Genomic DNA, 13,545 nt, shown 5'->3' with positions numbered 1-13,545 from the left:
AGTGACTTCGTCTCCGAAGCCGATTGGTTGTTGCTTTGCTCCCCCTCGCGTCGGTGGCGTTTTTCCTGCAGTGCGTGCGTGCTGCGCTACTGAGCAGCGCCATGGAGGACTCTGAAGCACTGGGCTTCGAACACATGGGCCTCGATCCCCGGCTCCTTCAGGTACACGCGAGGGCTGGGAAGCCGGCTTACGGGCTCTGCGGGGCGCGCCATCACTCTTCACGCCGCTTAAACCGCACTCCTGGTCTCCTAGGCTGTCACCGATCTGGGCTGGTCGCGACCTACGCTGATCCAGGAGAAGGCCATCCCACTGGCCCTAGAAGGGAAGGACCTCCTGGCTCGGGCCCGCACGGGCTCCGGGAAGACGGCCGCTTATGCTATTCCGATGCTGCAGCTGTTGCTCCATAGGAAGGCGGTGGGTAACGAGAGAGCTGAGGGGAGGAAGGAGGCAAGCTCCAAAAGCCTGGGAAGGGCGGTTCCCGTTTGTCTGAGGTTTTCTCTTGGCCCTGTACCCGTGCAGGCCGGCCTGAGAACCTGGTGCTGTTGTGGCAAACACTCTGGGCTGGAGTTCAGGTTACCTGGATCCTTGTCCGGCCCTGCTACCACCAACCTTTGCGTAATCTTCGACACAGCACTTTCTTTTCTTTCTTACATAAAAAGGGAGCACATCTATCTTTTCTACTTACAGAATTATTGTGAGAATTTAGCTTCATAACTAGTATATTTAAAGTAGCTTCATAAACATCAGAGTACGTTATTCTTTTTGAGGGTCAGTGCCTGGGGAAAGAACTCTCCACTCTGCATTCTGAGGCGGGCAGAGTGATAGATGATCAAAGTACTGCTGAGTAGTGTTGCAGCAGATGGGTCAGGTAGGCTGGAAGGGGTAGAGACACGTGGACACAGTGATGTGCACTGCTGGCTAAAGTCTTTAATTCATATTCTTACAGACAGGTCCGGTGGTAGAACAGGCAGTGAGAGGCCTTGTTCTTGTTCCTACCAAGGAGCTGGCACGGCAAGCACAGTCCATGATTCAGCAGCTGGCTACCTACTGTGCTCGGGATGTCCGAGTGGCCAATGTCTCAGCTGCTGAAGACTCAGTCTCTCAGAGGTGGGTAAAAGCAGCAAAGCTGTACCTGAATGAAGCTACACAGTGTTGTGGGGTTGGGTTTGTGTGTGGCAAAAAAGAGAGCAAATCCAGGGTGAGATCCCAGCTGCTACATTCTGCCTGATACTGATGTCTTGTCCACCTGCAGAGCTGTGCTGATGGAGAAGCCAGATGTGGTAGTGGGGACCCCATCTCGCATATTAAGCCACTTGCAGCAAGACAGCCTGAAACTTCGTGACTCCCTGGAGCTTTTGGTGGTGGACGAAGCTGATCTTCTTTTTTCCTTTGGCTTTGAAGAAGAGCTCAAGAGTCTCCTCTGGTAAGGCAGAGGTGGGTGTGATTCCTAGTGGAAACATCTGTGAGTAGGAGTTGGGACGAGAGCGGGGTGGCTGGAAGCCAGTTACTACAATTAGCGGCCCTTGGAGCTGGAATCTGATTGGATTCTTTCATTTCAGTCACTTGCCCCGGATTTACCAGGCTTTTCTCATGTCAGCTACTTTTAACGAGGACGTACAAGCACTCAAGGAGCTGATATTACATAACCCGGTAAGAGGCACCATGGAAGTGTCTGGAGCTGCAGGCATGGGGGCACTCAAAGATCTTGATGCTCCTTCTTAGGGGATCCTTTGGTGTTTTGGGTGGGACAGTTGTCACTTAGTGTCTCATCCCTGGTCCTGAGGCACTAAAAGCCAGTGGTCTAAAATCACTATATATTTCCAAGTGTCCACAAGGGATGTCTCCCATTTCAGGCCATGCTTTGCCTAAAATCCTGAGCAAGGACCTCCCCTAAGGGGCAGCTTTGAGCAGCAGAGCCAAAATTCTAAGGCCAAGGTTCTCATCTTAAGTAAACTTTACCTTTCAGAAGGCCTGTTGCTGTAGGCCTTCCCTTCTCAATGTAGTCCTTTATTGATGTGTTTCTCTTTGTTCTGTGCTTGGAAGTATTTTATATATGGTTTATATGGTATACTCTATATACCACAACAATAAGGGCATTTTGGGGTTTTAGGTTACAAAACTGGAGGAGACTTAGGGTGCCAGGAATCCTTAAATGCATCTCTGCCCTGCACTAAAATGTTGATGCTTTGGTTGGTGAGTAAGTGGCCATGCATCTCTGTGTTCTTTTCCTTTCTGACCACAGGCCTGTTTTCTCCCCAGGTTACCCTTAAGTTACAGGAGTCCCAGCTGCCTGGGCCAGACCAGTTACAGCAGTTTCAGGTGATCTGTGAGACTGAGGAAGACAAATTCCTCCTGCTGTATGCCCTGCTCAAGCTGTCATTGATTCGGGGCAAGTCTCTGCTCTTTGTCAACACTCTAGAACGGAGTTACCGGCTACGCCTGTTCTTGGAACAGTTCAGCATCCCCACCTGTGTGCTCAATGGAGAGCTTCCACTGCGCTCCAGGTCTGCCACAGCCAACATCTTGGTTGAAATAAGTTGAAGATAGAGATGGAAAGGGGACCCAGTTAATGTTCTGTTTCTTAAGCACTTACTAGGGGCCAGGTTCTAGATGTGACTGATACTGACTTCTCCCAACTCCAAAATACCTATCATGGCCGGGCGCCGTGGCTTATGCCTGCTGTAATCCCAGCACTTTGGGAGGCCGAGGTGGGTGGATCGCCTGAGGTCAGGAGTTCGAGACCAGCCTGGCCAGCATGGTGAAACCCCGTCTCTACTAAAAATACAAAAATTAGCTGGACATGGTGGCAGGCACCTGTAATCCCAGCTACTCAGGAAGCTGAGATAGGAGAATTGCTTGAACCCGGGAGGTGGAGGTTGCAGTGAGCCGAGATCGTGCCATTGCACTCCAGCCTGGGCAACAGGAGTGAAACTCTGTCTCAAAAAAACAAAACCCTATAATTATTTCCAGCTGAGGAAACTGAGGCACAGTGATTAAGTAGCGAAAGAGATTAAGAAGAGGAAAAAGGAAAGGGTGATGGTTATTGTGATACTAGGGATGACAGAAGGGCTTTGAGCTTGCTCTGCTGAGCTGATTCTCTGTCCGCTCTTGGCTGCAGGTGCCACATCATCTCACAGTTCAACCAAGGCTTCTACGACTGTGTCATAGCAACTGATGCTGAAGTCCTGGGGGCCCCAGTCAAGGGCAAGCGTCGGGGCCGAGGGCCCAAAGGGGACAAGTGAGTCCATGCCTCTTTTTCCATCCCTCCCCAGAAATGCCTGTGTTTTTAGCTTTTTGGAAGACTAAAACCAGAGTGCACAGAGCAGGGAGCCAAACCTTCCAGGCCTGGCTGGTAGTGTAGCCCAGAGAGCCCCGCAGGTTCTTGCTCAGCTGCCTGGATATAGAGAAGGGAGTGGATGGTGCACACTGCACATGCACCACGAAGGGCAAAACTGCCGGGGTTGTTGGCATGCAGAGCCCTGCAGGGGAGATGGCCCATCCTGCATTGGTGGTATGGCTGTGACTTGCAGGGAGCATATTTCTGAAGGGAAAAGGAACCCCCCAACTCTCCAGTCTCTGTCCAGCTGAAGGCTTGACTAGCTCAGAGTTGGTTTTCAGATCACCATGTAGGGCAATGAGTTCTGCTGTCGTCCCAGAACAGAGGTCAGGCCGAGATTTGGCTACATGTCAAAGCTCCAGGCTGCCCCAGGAAACCCTGACTCCTGGAACGGTTCCATTGTTGAAGAGTCCTCTGTATGTCAGGGTCTTATGATCTACAGGCATTGTTTAGAGGAAGTTTTGCTGATTCAGCGTGTGAATACATGCCCAGAGGAGAGGAAGGGTCTGGCTGACATTGAGTTATCTCTGCAGGGCCTCCGATCTGGAGGCAGGTGTGGCCCGGGGCATAGACTTCCACCATGTGTCTGCTGTGCTCAACTTTGATCTTCCCCCAACCCCTGAGGCCTACATCCATCGAGCTGGCAGGTAGTAGTGTGACGGCCCAGGCATCTGCATGGTAGGCACGCTGAGGGACTTGGGGTGTGCTGGACAGAGCCTGCGGGTTGGAGATGCAAGCTGCACTGTCTTCCCTTGCAGGACAGCACGCGCTAACAACCCAGGCATAGTCTTAACTTTTGTGCTGCCCACGGAGCAGTTCCACTTAGGCAAGATTGAGGAGCTTCTCAGTGGAGGTAAGAGCCTGGCTCTTGTGGTCCTGGGCCAGGGTCAGGCTTCTCCCACAATGCTTTAAAACTCCATGATAATGATGACAGAGGTCACAACATAGTGTGACAGGCCACTTCCACCATCCATCCTTGTTCTGCCCTGAGTGGCAGGCACTGTCACCCTTGAGAGATAAACAAATTGAGGTAATTTGTCCAAAGTTGTGTTTACTGTCTGCCTCATGAGCATTGAGTGACCTGACAGGCTGCTGTGACAGCTCAGGACAGCACCTGACCCCAGGGTGCTGGGTGGTCCTAGACTGCTCTCTGTGGCCATCGTCATGGGGTACCTTGACTCCCAAGGAATACCATGGGGTACTCCTTGGGAGAGGAGAAGAGAGTGGGTGACGGGTTCTTGGGCTTGGGGCCACACAGGCCACCCCCATCCACACACGGGGACAGATGGGTCATCACTGTAAGAGGCCCAGGTGCAGCTAAGCTGCATGTTCGGCATCCCAGGAAGGCGGTGGGTCCCCTGCTGCTTTCCCCCAAGGGGGAGGTGCAGGAGGCCTCCAATGAAGACCCTGTCCTAAGGCCTCAGCCTGTGGGACCCTCGCTGCTTTCTTCTCCACAGAGAACAGGGGCCCCATTCTGCTCCCCTACCAGTTCCGGATGGAGGAGATCGAGGGCTTCCGCTATCGCTGCAGGGTGAGCTGCTGTGGTGGGGAGGGAAATGAGAGGGAAGGGGCTGTGGCCCAGGGATTGCACCGTCTTGCTGAGCATCCAGGTGTGAAGGGAGGATTTGGGGCAGCCTCACTGTCTTGACCTTCAGTGTCCACCCCCAGGATGCCATGCGCTCAGTGACTAAGCAGGCCATTCGGGAGGCAAGATTGAAGGAGATCAAGGAAGAGCTTCTGCATTCTGAGAAGCTTAAGGTGAGGGGATGGGAGGTGAGAAGGGGATAGATCTTAGACGGCTGCCCTTTTTGGAGACTGGCTGAGCTCCGAGTGGTGAGAAGCAGAGAACTGGGCAGTTTTCTGGCCTTTGGCACGGAAGGGGAGGAAATGGACCCAGAATCATGGAAGGAAGCCAGTCTGTTCTGCTTGGTGGTAAATTGGCACAACCTTATGGTGGACACTGTCCAGCAGAATTATGAGCTCATGTGTCCTTTCATCCGAAATTCCACTTCTGGAACTTAATCCTGGTCACACTTGTGAATGTGCACAGTCAAGCATGTGCCTGCATTCATCCATCCATGGCATTATCATGGAACCTAAAGATGGAAACAGCCTGGGGCCACCATAGGGGGCTTGCTAGGTAAACTCAGGTGCATCCAGAGCCGAAGGTTACATGGGAAGGAATGAGGTTGGTTGCGTGTCCATATGGAACAGTCTGTAAGATGATGCCCAGCAAAAAGGGGTACAGGGTACTGCCATGTGTGTCATGGAGAAGGGAAAATGGAAACATCCACTCCCGGGAGGTTCTGAGAAATGCACAGAAGCAGCTGCCTCATGCCTTTTGAAACACATGACTGTGTTATCCTTTGAAAAGCTAGGTCTGTGAAGTCACACAAGAAAGATGCTCACTCTGTGGCTCTCCCTCTTGCCCCGGCAGACATACTTTGAAGACAACCCTAGGGACCTCCAGCTGCTGCGGCATGACCTACCTTTGCACCCCGCAGTGGTGAAGCCCCACCTGGGCCATGTTCCTGACTACCTGGGTGAGTGTGGCCTGACAGGGCAGGAGGCAGCAGGCTGGGGAAGTGGCATTAATTTCTCCGCTGCTGGGTCAGCCCCTGTGCTTGGTGCTGGGGATGCTCAGGCAGAATAGAACCTGGAGACCCTGGCAGCACGCAGGCATGTAAACAGGCACACCCCTGTGTTTCTAAACTTGTTTGCTTGGTCCCACGGGTTAGCTGTTGCTGACTCCATTTTAGAGATGAGGAAATTGAGGTAGTGCAGGGTGGGTGGCAGACCCAGCATTTCAGGCCAGGTCGTCTCCAGAGCTGGGCCAAATGGCCGTCCATGGGTCGAAGGGAGTGAATAGGTTTGGGAGAGAGTCACGGGCAGGAGGCAGAGAGAGCCACCTGTGCTGCAAAAGACTCAAGATTAGCAGCTGCTGAAGAGGCATCTGTGGAGTCTCTGGGTAAGAACAGTCAGCAGGGAGACAGACTCTGTAAGGCCTAAACCGACAAGGTAGCAAGAGAAGAGCCAGTGGTGGTGCGAGGGATGCAGGGGTTGGCAGGCATGAGGTCAGGACCCTGGGATTGGTTTCTGTAGTGCAGCCCAGGCTAGAGCTTTATGTGACCATTAAAACTGGGCACTTCTCCTCATCTTTGGCAGGCGCTGGGTAATGACTTCTTTCAGTGTCTCATAGGAGGTGTTTTTGGTAATGAGTATGTGTGACTTTTATGCCTAAAATGGATTGAAGGAGGAGAGTGGTGGAGAGGAGGCTGTGGGCAGCAAGTGCAGGACCCTTCCCAATGCCACAGGGTCTGCTCAGCCTGGACCTGCAGCCACCCAGCGGGTGTGGTGTTGCTGCTATGGAGGTGACAAAGGGTGGAGATGGAATGTTCCAGGGCAGGAAAAGCCTGGGCACTGGGAAAGGAAGGATCCAGAAGAGATGGGAACATGAAAATGCCAGAGAGAGAGCGGTGGGGGCCGGGTTCCCACGGGACAGTGAGCTGGAGGAGACCCCAGTCCAGGTCCTGGCCTGAGAGGAGGGGAGTTGGGAGGGTGGGTAGGGAGGGAGAAGGTAAGGCTAGAACTTTGGCCTCAGGAACCCAGTCTGCTCCTATAGCGGAGTCATTTGCCAAGGTGTGGCCAGGAGGTTTAGAAGGGCCAGGAGAAGGTGGAAAGGTGTCAGGATGTGGGATGTTTGACATTTGAAGGGGAGGGCCCAGGTGTGGTTGGCCTGGGGGAGTCCATGGGGTGGGCGAGGTGAAGATAGAGCCAAGATCAGGTGCAGCTGGGATGCGGGGCCCCCTGTATCTGTAGTAATGGGCCACAGGTGAAGAAACTACCTGTTGACTTTTATTTCAGCTGCATTTTCTTTCTTTAAGGATGTCTGTCTTTTTCTTTCTTGTTACATGTTTATTGTAACAAATCTAAACAATATAGGAGAGTGATTTAAATAGTGGAAGTCTAAGGTGCTCACATTCTCCTGGCCCTGTGCAGATGTGATAGTGAATAGATGTATGTCATAGGCTGCCAGTTGGGTCAGAATTGGAGAATTTGCTGCAGAATCAGTGGGAGGGCAGGGATGGGAGCAGTAGCGGTGAGCCCACTGCTCAGGCAAGCATCTCTTCCAGTTCCTCCTGCTCTCCGTGGCCTGGTGCGCCCTCACAAGAAGCGGAAGAAGCTGTCTTCCTCTTGTAGGAAGGCCAAGGTACGGCTCCTGGGGACTGCGGACAGCCCCAGGACTCCTCCCCACCTGCTCTTTTGTCATCACCAGAATGTGGAGGCGCCTTGCCCTAGGGAGGGGAAGAGAGGGTGCCCTAGGGAGGGGAAGAGGGGGCACCCTAGAACCGGGCCCCAAAAATCTGGTGTGGGATAGGGGTACTTTTGCAGCCGCCTGCAGGCCCTGCTTTTCTTTCCCCAGCTGCCTTTCCCCATTTCCTTATCTGCAGCACCTTCTGGTCGTGTTGGCCAGTTGCCGGCACGGCTCCCTTTGTGTCTTTCTCAGTTGGGTGGCTGGGTGGGTGGATTGTCTGTCGGCCTGATTCCCCCAACTAACCTGTGACTTTGCCTCCTTAGAGAGCGAAGTCCCAGAACCCACTGCGCAGCTTCAAGCACAAAGGAAAGAAATTCAGACCCACAGCCAAGCCCTCCTGAGGTTGTTGGGCCTCTCTGGAGCTGAGCACATTGTGGAGCACAGGCTTACACCCTTCGTGGACAGGCGAGGCTCTGGTGCTTACTGCACAGCCTGAACAGACAGTTCTGGGGCCGGCAGTGCTGGGCCCTTTAGCTCCTTGGCACTTCCAAGCTGGCATCTTGCCCCTTGACAACAGAATAAAAATTTTAGCTGCCCCAGTTTGTGCCTCCAGCATATGAAAAGGACTATTTGAATCCCCAAAACATCAGGAGTCAGGAAACTTCGGAAGACAGCTGTGCCTGGCTCTGTGGCTGCATGCAGTGCTTCACTTGGCCAGCAGAGGTCAGCTGTGCCGAGCTGCCCCAGCCATGAGAAGAGAAGCCTGCCCTTGCTGGCAGGTGGCTATGGCCGGCCCAGAGCCTTCCTGCCCAGCTCCTGCAGCCCTGCTGCCTGGGATCAGGCTGGGAGATGGGCCTTCCTGACCGCCAGCCTTCCTCTCCCCGAGCACATGCACATGTAGATTCGGGGGGAAGCTGCCTGCTCTTCCTTAGAGGAGCCAGGGCAGCTATCTGCTGGTCCCTTTCTGAACAACTGTTGATGTGTGAGCTGTGTCTGTGTGTTATGTGCATAAGCGGTAGTGTAACATACACACATGTGTACTGTTCCTTATGCCCTGGCCTGAGCTCTCCAGCTGCCTTCTCAGCCTGAAGGCTGGGCTTCTCTGCTGGCTTGGGGTCCTAGATTGCATGTCACCTGCTTACCAGGCGTCACAAGGCCATGCTGGGGGCATGAGGAGGTTGGGGCAGCAGGAGAGTGGGGAGAAACTAGGAGAGTGCCTGAGTATTTTAGAAAGAACCAAGTTTTTTCTCGGCAAAAGCTTATACAGAGACGAAGGAGTCTGGGTCTTTGGTCATGGTAGGACTGAAGCTAGCAGGACCCGAGATTTGGGGCCTCCATGATCCCTGCTCCTCTTCTGTTAACACCCAAGGATTTCCACGAAGCCAGTGTGTATGATGGGGGCAGGACAGTGGTATTTTCTGGGCAGGTGTGAACTAGAGCTGCTAAGGAGCTGCAGACGATATTCTTGCATTTTGGTGGTTAGCAGTATTCAGAAGGACAAAGAGTTAATGGAACTGGAGATAAAGAGCAACCATTTGAGCATCTGCTGGGAGACATCTGTCAACTGCACAGACCCTATCAGTGGGCATTGCTGCCACCTCTTGGAAGACAAGACAGGGCAGAGAGTGCCTGCAGTGCTGAGGCCTGGTCCTTGCCCTAGGTTGGCCTTCCTACCTGGCTTCATGGAGTGCTGAGGCTGGTCCTGGGGACAGTGAGTGCTCTGGATGTTTTAGCCAAGCTGTGTTCTAAAGTGATGCACAGTCTGTCTCCACTATGTTTATCTCTCTGACCCTGTCACTTCCAAGCACACCCTACCAAGAGCTTGTATCCCAGAGCCACCCTGATGGAGAGGAGATTGGTTTCCCCAGTGATTTCCTTCTTTGGGAGGTGGGGTAGAGGAACATGGAGCCAGCCTTATGCTGTATTCCTGCCCGGGGATAGCAGGGTCTGGGCCCGGAGCAGAGGAGCTTGGGTAAAGATATGGCGGCTGTTTGTTCAAAGTGTACATACCTTCCTCCTAACGGCATCTCTGGGGGAAGCTATTTCTATGTTTTAGGTGGGGAAGATGAGGCTTAGAAGTTGCCTGGTGAATGAGGTTCTTTGCAAGATTTGGGTTCTGGCCTGTCCACCCTGGTGGAGTAGCTGGTACCATGGGGGCTTTTGCTGTGGGGTTAGGCACCATGTGGGCGCTCTGGGGCCAGGGCATTGGAAAGAATGGGAGGATTGCTTGAGCCCAGAAGTTCAAGGCTGTATGATCACGCAACTGCACTCCATCCTGGGCAACATACTGAGACACTCTCTCTCTTTTTTTTTGAGACAGAGTCTCACTTTGTTGCCCAGGCTGGAGTATGGTGGTGCAATCTCAGCTCACTGCAACCTCTGCCTCCTGGGTTCAAGCAATTCTTCCTGCCTCAACCTCCTGAGTAGCTGGGATTACAGGTGGCCGCCACCACGCCTGGCTAAGTTTTTTATATTTTTAGTAGAGACAGTTTCACCATGTTGGTCAGGCTGGTCTTGAACTTCTGACCTCAGGTGATCCACCCACCTCGGCCTCCCAAAGTGCTGGGATTACAGGCGTGAGCCACCATGCCTGGCCGTGAGACTCTATCTTTAAAAAATAAAGAACAGGAAGGTCCATCTTCGTGTCCTGAGACTACAGAGAGAAAGTAAGTATAAATGGCTTGTTCAACACCCCACCTGGGAGGCAGGTACCACGTGCCCATTTACGTGTGAACAAACAGGCACTCAGGGTTGGCCTCTTGGACTTAGTCTGGCCAAAGCCTGTGCCCTTTGCACAAATGTGCAAATCAGGACTGGGGCAGGCCTTGGATGAGGGTATGTGTGCTATGAGCAAATGAACCTAGGGCTGTCCAGGGCCAAACAGCACAGAGGGCGTGTGGGCCTGGAAGGGAGGAAGGAGGTGTGGCACATGCTGCGTGGAAGCCTAAGGCTTCACTAAACAGCAGAGAAGCTTGGATGGTTTTCAGGCTGGTGACGTCCTGGGCTGAAGCAGGAAGGTCAGGAGAATGCAGTGGCCTCTCCACTCTGGGCTGGCACAGTTTTGCCCACATGTATACCTGAATGGGTGCCTGGCTGTGTGGACTGTGCTATGGTCTGGAATCAGATGGACAAGGCACAGTCTATGAGGCAAGGAGCAGAGATGGTCAGCCAATGCAGACTGCTCAATAGTCATGTTGGGAGTTCAGGGTACTGGAGGGCTATAAGGGGCCCTCACCCAGTTGGAGAGAATGCTGCCTTCCTTGAGAAAGTGAGGTTTATGCTGAGATGGGAAGGGTGGGAGGGAACAGCAATCCTAGCAGGGGAGACAGCATGTGCAAATTCCCTGGGGTGGGAGGCATCCCTGCACATTTGAGGGTGAAAAGACCAGAGGGTTGTTACCAAAATATGCAATGGGGGCTGAAAATTTGATTTTTTAAAAAAATGTAATAGTCACATATTAAAAATTCAAAGGATACAGAAGATGGAGGGTTTTTGAAAACAAGGGCATTCTTTTTCTTTTTTCTTTTCTTTTTTTTTTTTTTTTTTTTTTTTTTTGACATGGAGTCTTGTTCTGTCACCCAGGCTAGAGTGCAGTGGCGCCATCTCGGCTCAGTACAACCTCCGCCTCCTGGGTTCAAGCGATTCTCCCGCCTCAGCCTCCCGAGTAGCTGGGATTACAGGCACCCACCATCATGCCTGGCTAATTTTTGTATCTTCGTGGAGATGGGATTTCACCATGTTGGCCAGGATGAACTCCTGACCTCGGGTAATCCACCCGCCTCGGCCTCCCAAAGTTCTGGGATTACAGGCGTGAGCCACCACACCCGGCCAACAGCATTCTGATGATATAGCTGGTGATAGCAGATGGGAGGACAGTGGTGTGCCCAGAAACCTCTGGACCTAGAGCACAAAAGGCTCAGGGTGCATTCCCAGCCCAGCGGATTCTCTGCCTGCATCTGCTAAGGATGAATGACTCAGCTTTGGGGGAATTAGTTGTGAGACTTTGGACTTCAGGAGCGGGGCCCCAAGAGGCAATGGTGATAAAGTTGAATTTGAGTAGGGAAGGTGCCCCTGTCAGCTGTCATCCTTTTCCCCAGGAACATCATTATGTAAGACTCCTGCCTTGTGGAACAGGCTGTGAGTTGCTGCTCTTCCATTCCTCACAGCCATGTTTACAAGGGTAAGGAAGGGAAGGAGTGGTTCATCATTGCAGAGGGGAAGGTGCCTTGGCCAAGCAGACCTGCTCTGTGCCAGGCATGACACTGGGCAAATGCACAGTATTTAGTTTATTTATCCTGAAATGCTTTCAGAACTCAATGCATCCAGTGTCTTGTTATCCCTCCAGCCTATCCGCAAACCTGCTGAGATGCAGTAGGTTTGGCGTAGAATGCACTGAGGGTATCTGTGGCACCAGTGGGCTAAAGAACAAGGCACATCAAGGGGGTCTTCCGATGAACACCCCAAGGGCTGCCTCCACCACGCAGCATCCTGCTGTGGCTCGCCTCAATGTCCCAGGTGCTCTGTGGGCACAGTGGCCAGGTCAGACCATGATGGCCACTTTCTGACTGTATGGTCTCATACAGGGAAGGCATGTCACTTTTCTTGGCCTTCTCTAGGTTCTCACCTGTAAGTGGGGGTAAAATGTCCCCTCCAAGGGTTCCTGTAGGGGCCGAAGTGGCTCAGGCACCTGGCACGCCTGTTTGCAGCCCAGCTCTGTGCTAGCACCTCCCAATGCCTGTTGAATCCACCATTGCCTTCTGGGACGTGTCTCCATACTTCCACGAGAATACGTCTAGGGCACAGCCTGGGGTTCTGCATTTGAGTTCTCACCTCCGTCCCAGGCGAGCCCAAAGGTGCTGGTCTCTAGTCCACATTTGAGAGGCAAGGCTTTAATATCCACCACACACATTTATTTTGCAGATTGGCAAAAGCTTAGATTAACTAGCCAGCCCAATGTCACTTGGCTAAGTGGTAGAGGGGAGGTGCTGTGTCTGTCAGACTCTAGTCTGGAATTGGAGGTGGGATACCTAGGTTCAAGTCCTGGATATGAAACTTCCCTGTCACATCCCTTCTCTGAGCCCAACACTTAATCCAAAAGTCATGGTGACGTGGGAGGCCAGGTAAGGTAGGAGATGTCTAGCTAGATTGGAATTTCAAATAATGAGGAATTTTACAGCATAACTGTGTCCTGTCCAATATTTGGGACATATGCTAAAACAGATATTCACTGTTTCTCTGAAATTCCAGTATAGCTGGGCATCCTGCTTTTTATTTGCTAAATGTGCAACCCTAGGTTGTGAGACCTCTCTGACCCATGCGTGGCCTCCTCCAGGAAGTTTTCCTGAGCGCCAGCCTGGGCTGGGCATCCTCCTCTGTGTGTCTGATGCTGCTCTGACCTCATGAAGCTCTAATTGCTGGGGCCTGTCCCCACCTTGATGTGGGAGCTCTTCGGAGGCAAGGACCATGCCAAGTTGCATATGTGTGTGTTCCTGAGTCCAGTGGTTCATTAAAAGCTTTTCCCTGAGAGTATCCTTAATGCCCTGGAGGTAATTCTCTTTTCACAACCTTTCTACTGCCTGAGGCTCTTGAGGACTAATTCCAGTTAAAAGCAGAGGGAAGGATGTGGTAGGAATAGCACCGCATGGAGCTAGACTCTGTGCCCCCCGTGCAGCAGGCAGGACCCTCCCTCTGTGTCACCTCCATGACTCAGGGCTCAGACAGGAAGCCCTCATCCTCGTCCTCCACGGGTCTCATGTTTGTCAAGGCCAGGGGTATCAGGTGTAGGCAGGGGCCCATGCCTGCTCTCATCTGGGAGACCCTGCTTCAGGCCCCTCTCATGGCCCCTTTTGTTCCCCACAGCTCACTGTACAACTTGTTGGTTCAAGGTTAGAAAATGCAGTTTTGTGTTGAGGGGGACCATCACAGAAGACAAAGGGTCCAGGATGAAGGCTAC

At 52.7% G+C, this 13,545-nt stretch overlaps 1 protein-coding gene across 2 annotated transcripts; it reads left to right on the top strand.

Annotated features, from left to right (window-relative positions):
* Positions 1-29: 29 nt before the first annotated feature.
* On the top strand, positions 30-8,191 carry DDX56 (DEAD-box helicase 56). 2 transcript variants are annotated; one of them, XR_010158444.1, is made up of 14 exons: positions 30-161; positions 253-414; positions 947-1,107; positions 1,253-1,423; positions 1,560-1,650; positions 2,260-2,504; positions 3,119-3,238; positions 3,871-3,984; positions 4,096-4,190; positions 4,795-4,868; positions 4,993-5,095; positions 5,775-5,880; positions 7,471-7,547; positions 7,916-8,191. XR_010158444.1 is itself a non-coding variant. In XM_001145021.8 (14 exons), exons 1-14 carry the CDS (start codon positions 102-104, stop codon positions 7,991-7,993), a joined length of 1,644 nt encoding a protein of 547 aa, XP_001145021.1. In that variant the 5' UTR covers positions 30-101; the 3' UTR covers positions 7,994-8,191. The 2 variants fall into 2 exon arrangements, 1 of the variants encoding a protein (XP_001145021.1); XM_001145021.8 differs by having other exon boundaries at positions 5,006-5,095.
* Positions 8,192-13,545: the final 5,354 nt, after the last annotated feature.

The sequence above is a fragment of the Pan troglodytes genome, chromosome 6, assembly GCF_028858775.2.
Source record: "Pan troglodytes isolate AG18354 chromosome 6, NHGRI_mPanTro3-v2.0_pri, whole genome shotgun sequence".
In the NCBI taxonomy this organism is placed as follows: Eukaryota; Metazoa; Chordata; class Mammalia; order Primates; family Hominidae; genus Pan; species Pan troglodytes.
The sequence above is the reverse complement of the archived record's forward strand: the minus strand, read 5'-3'. Positions and strand labels throughout refer to the sequence as shown.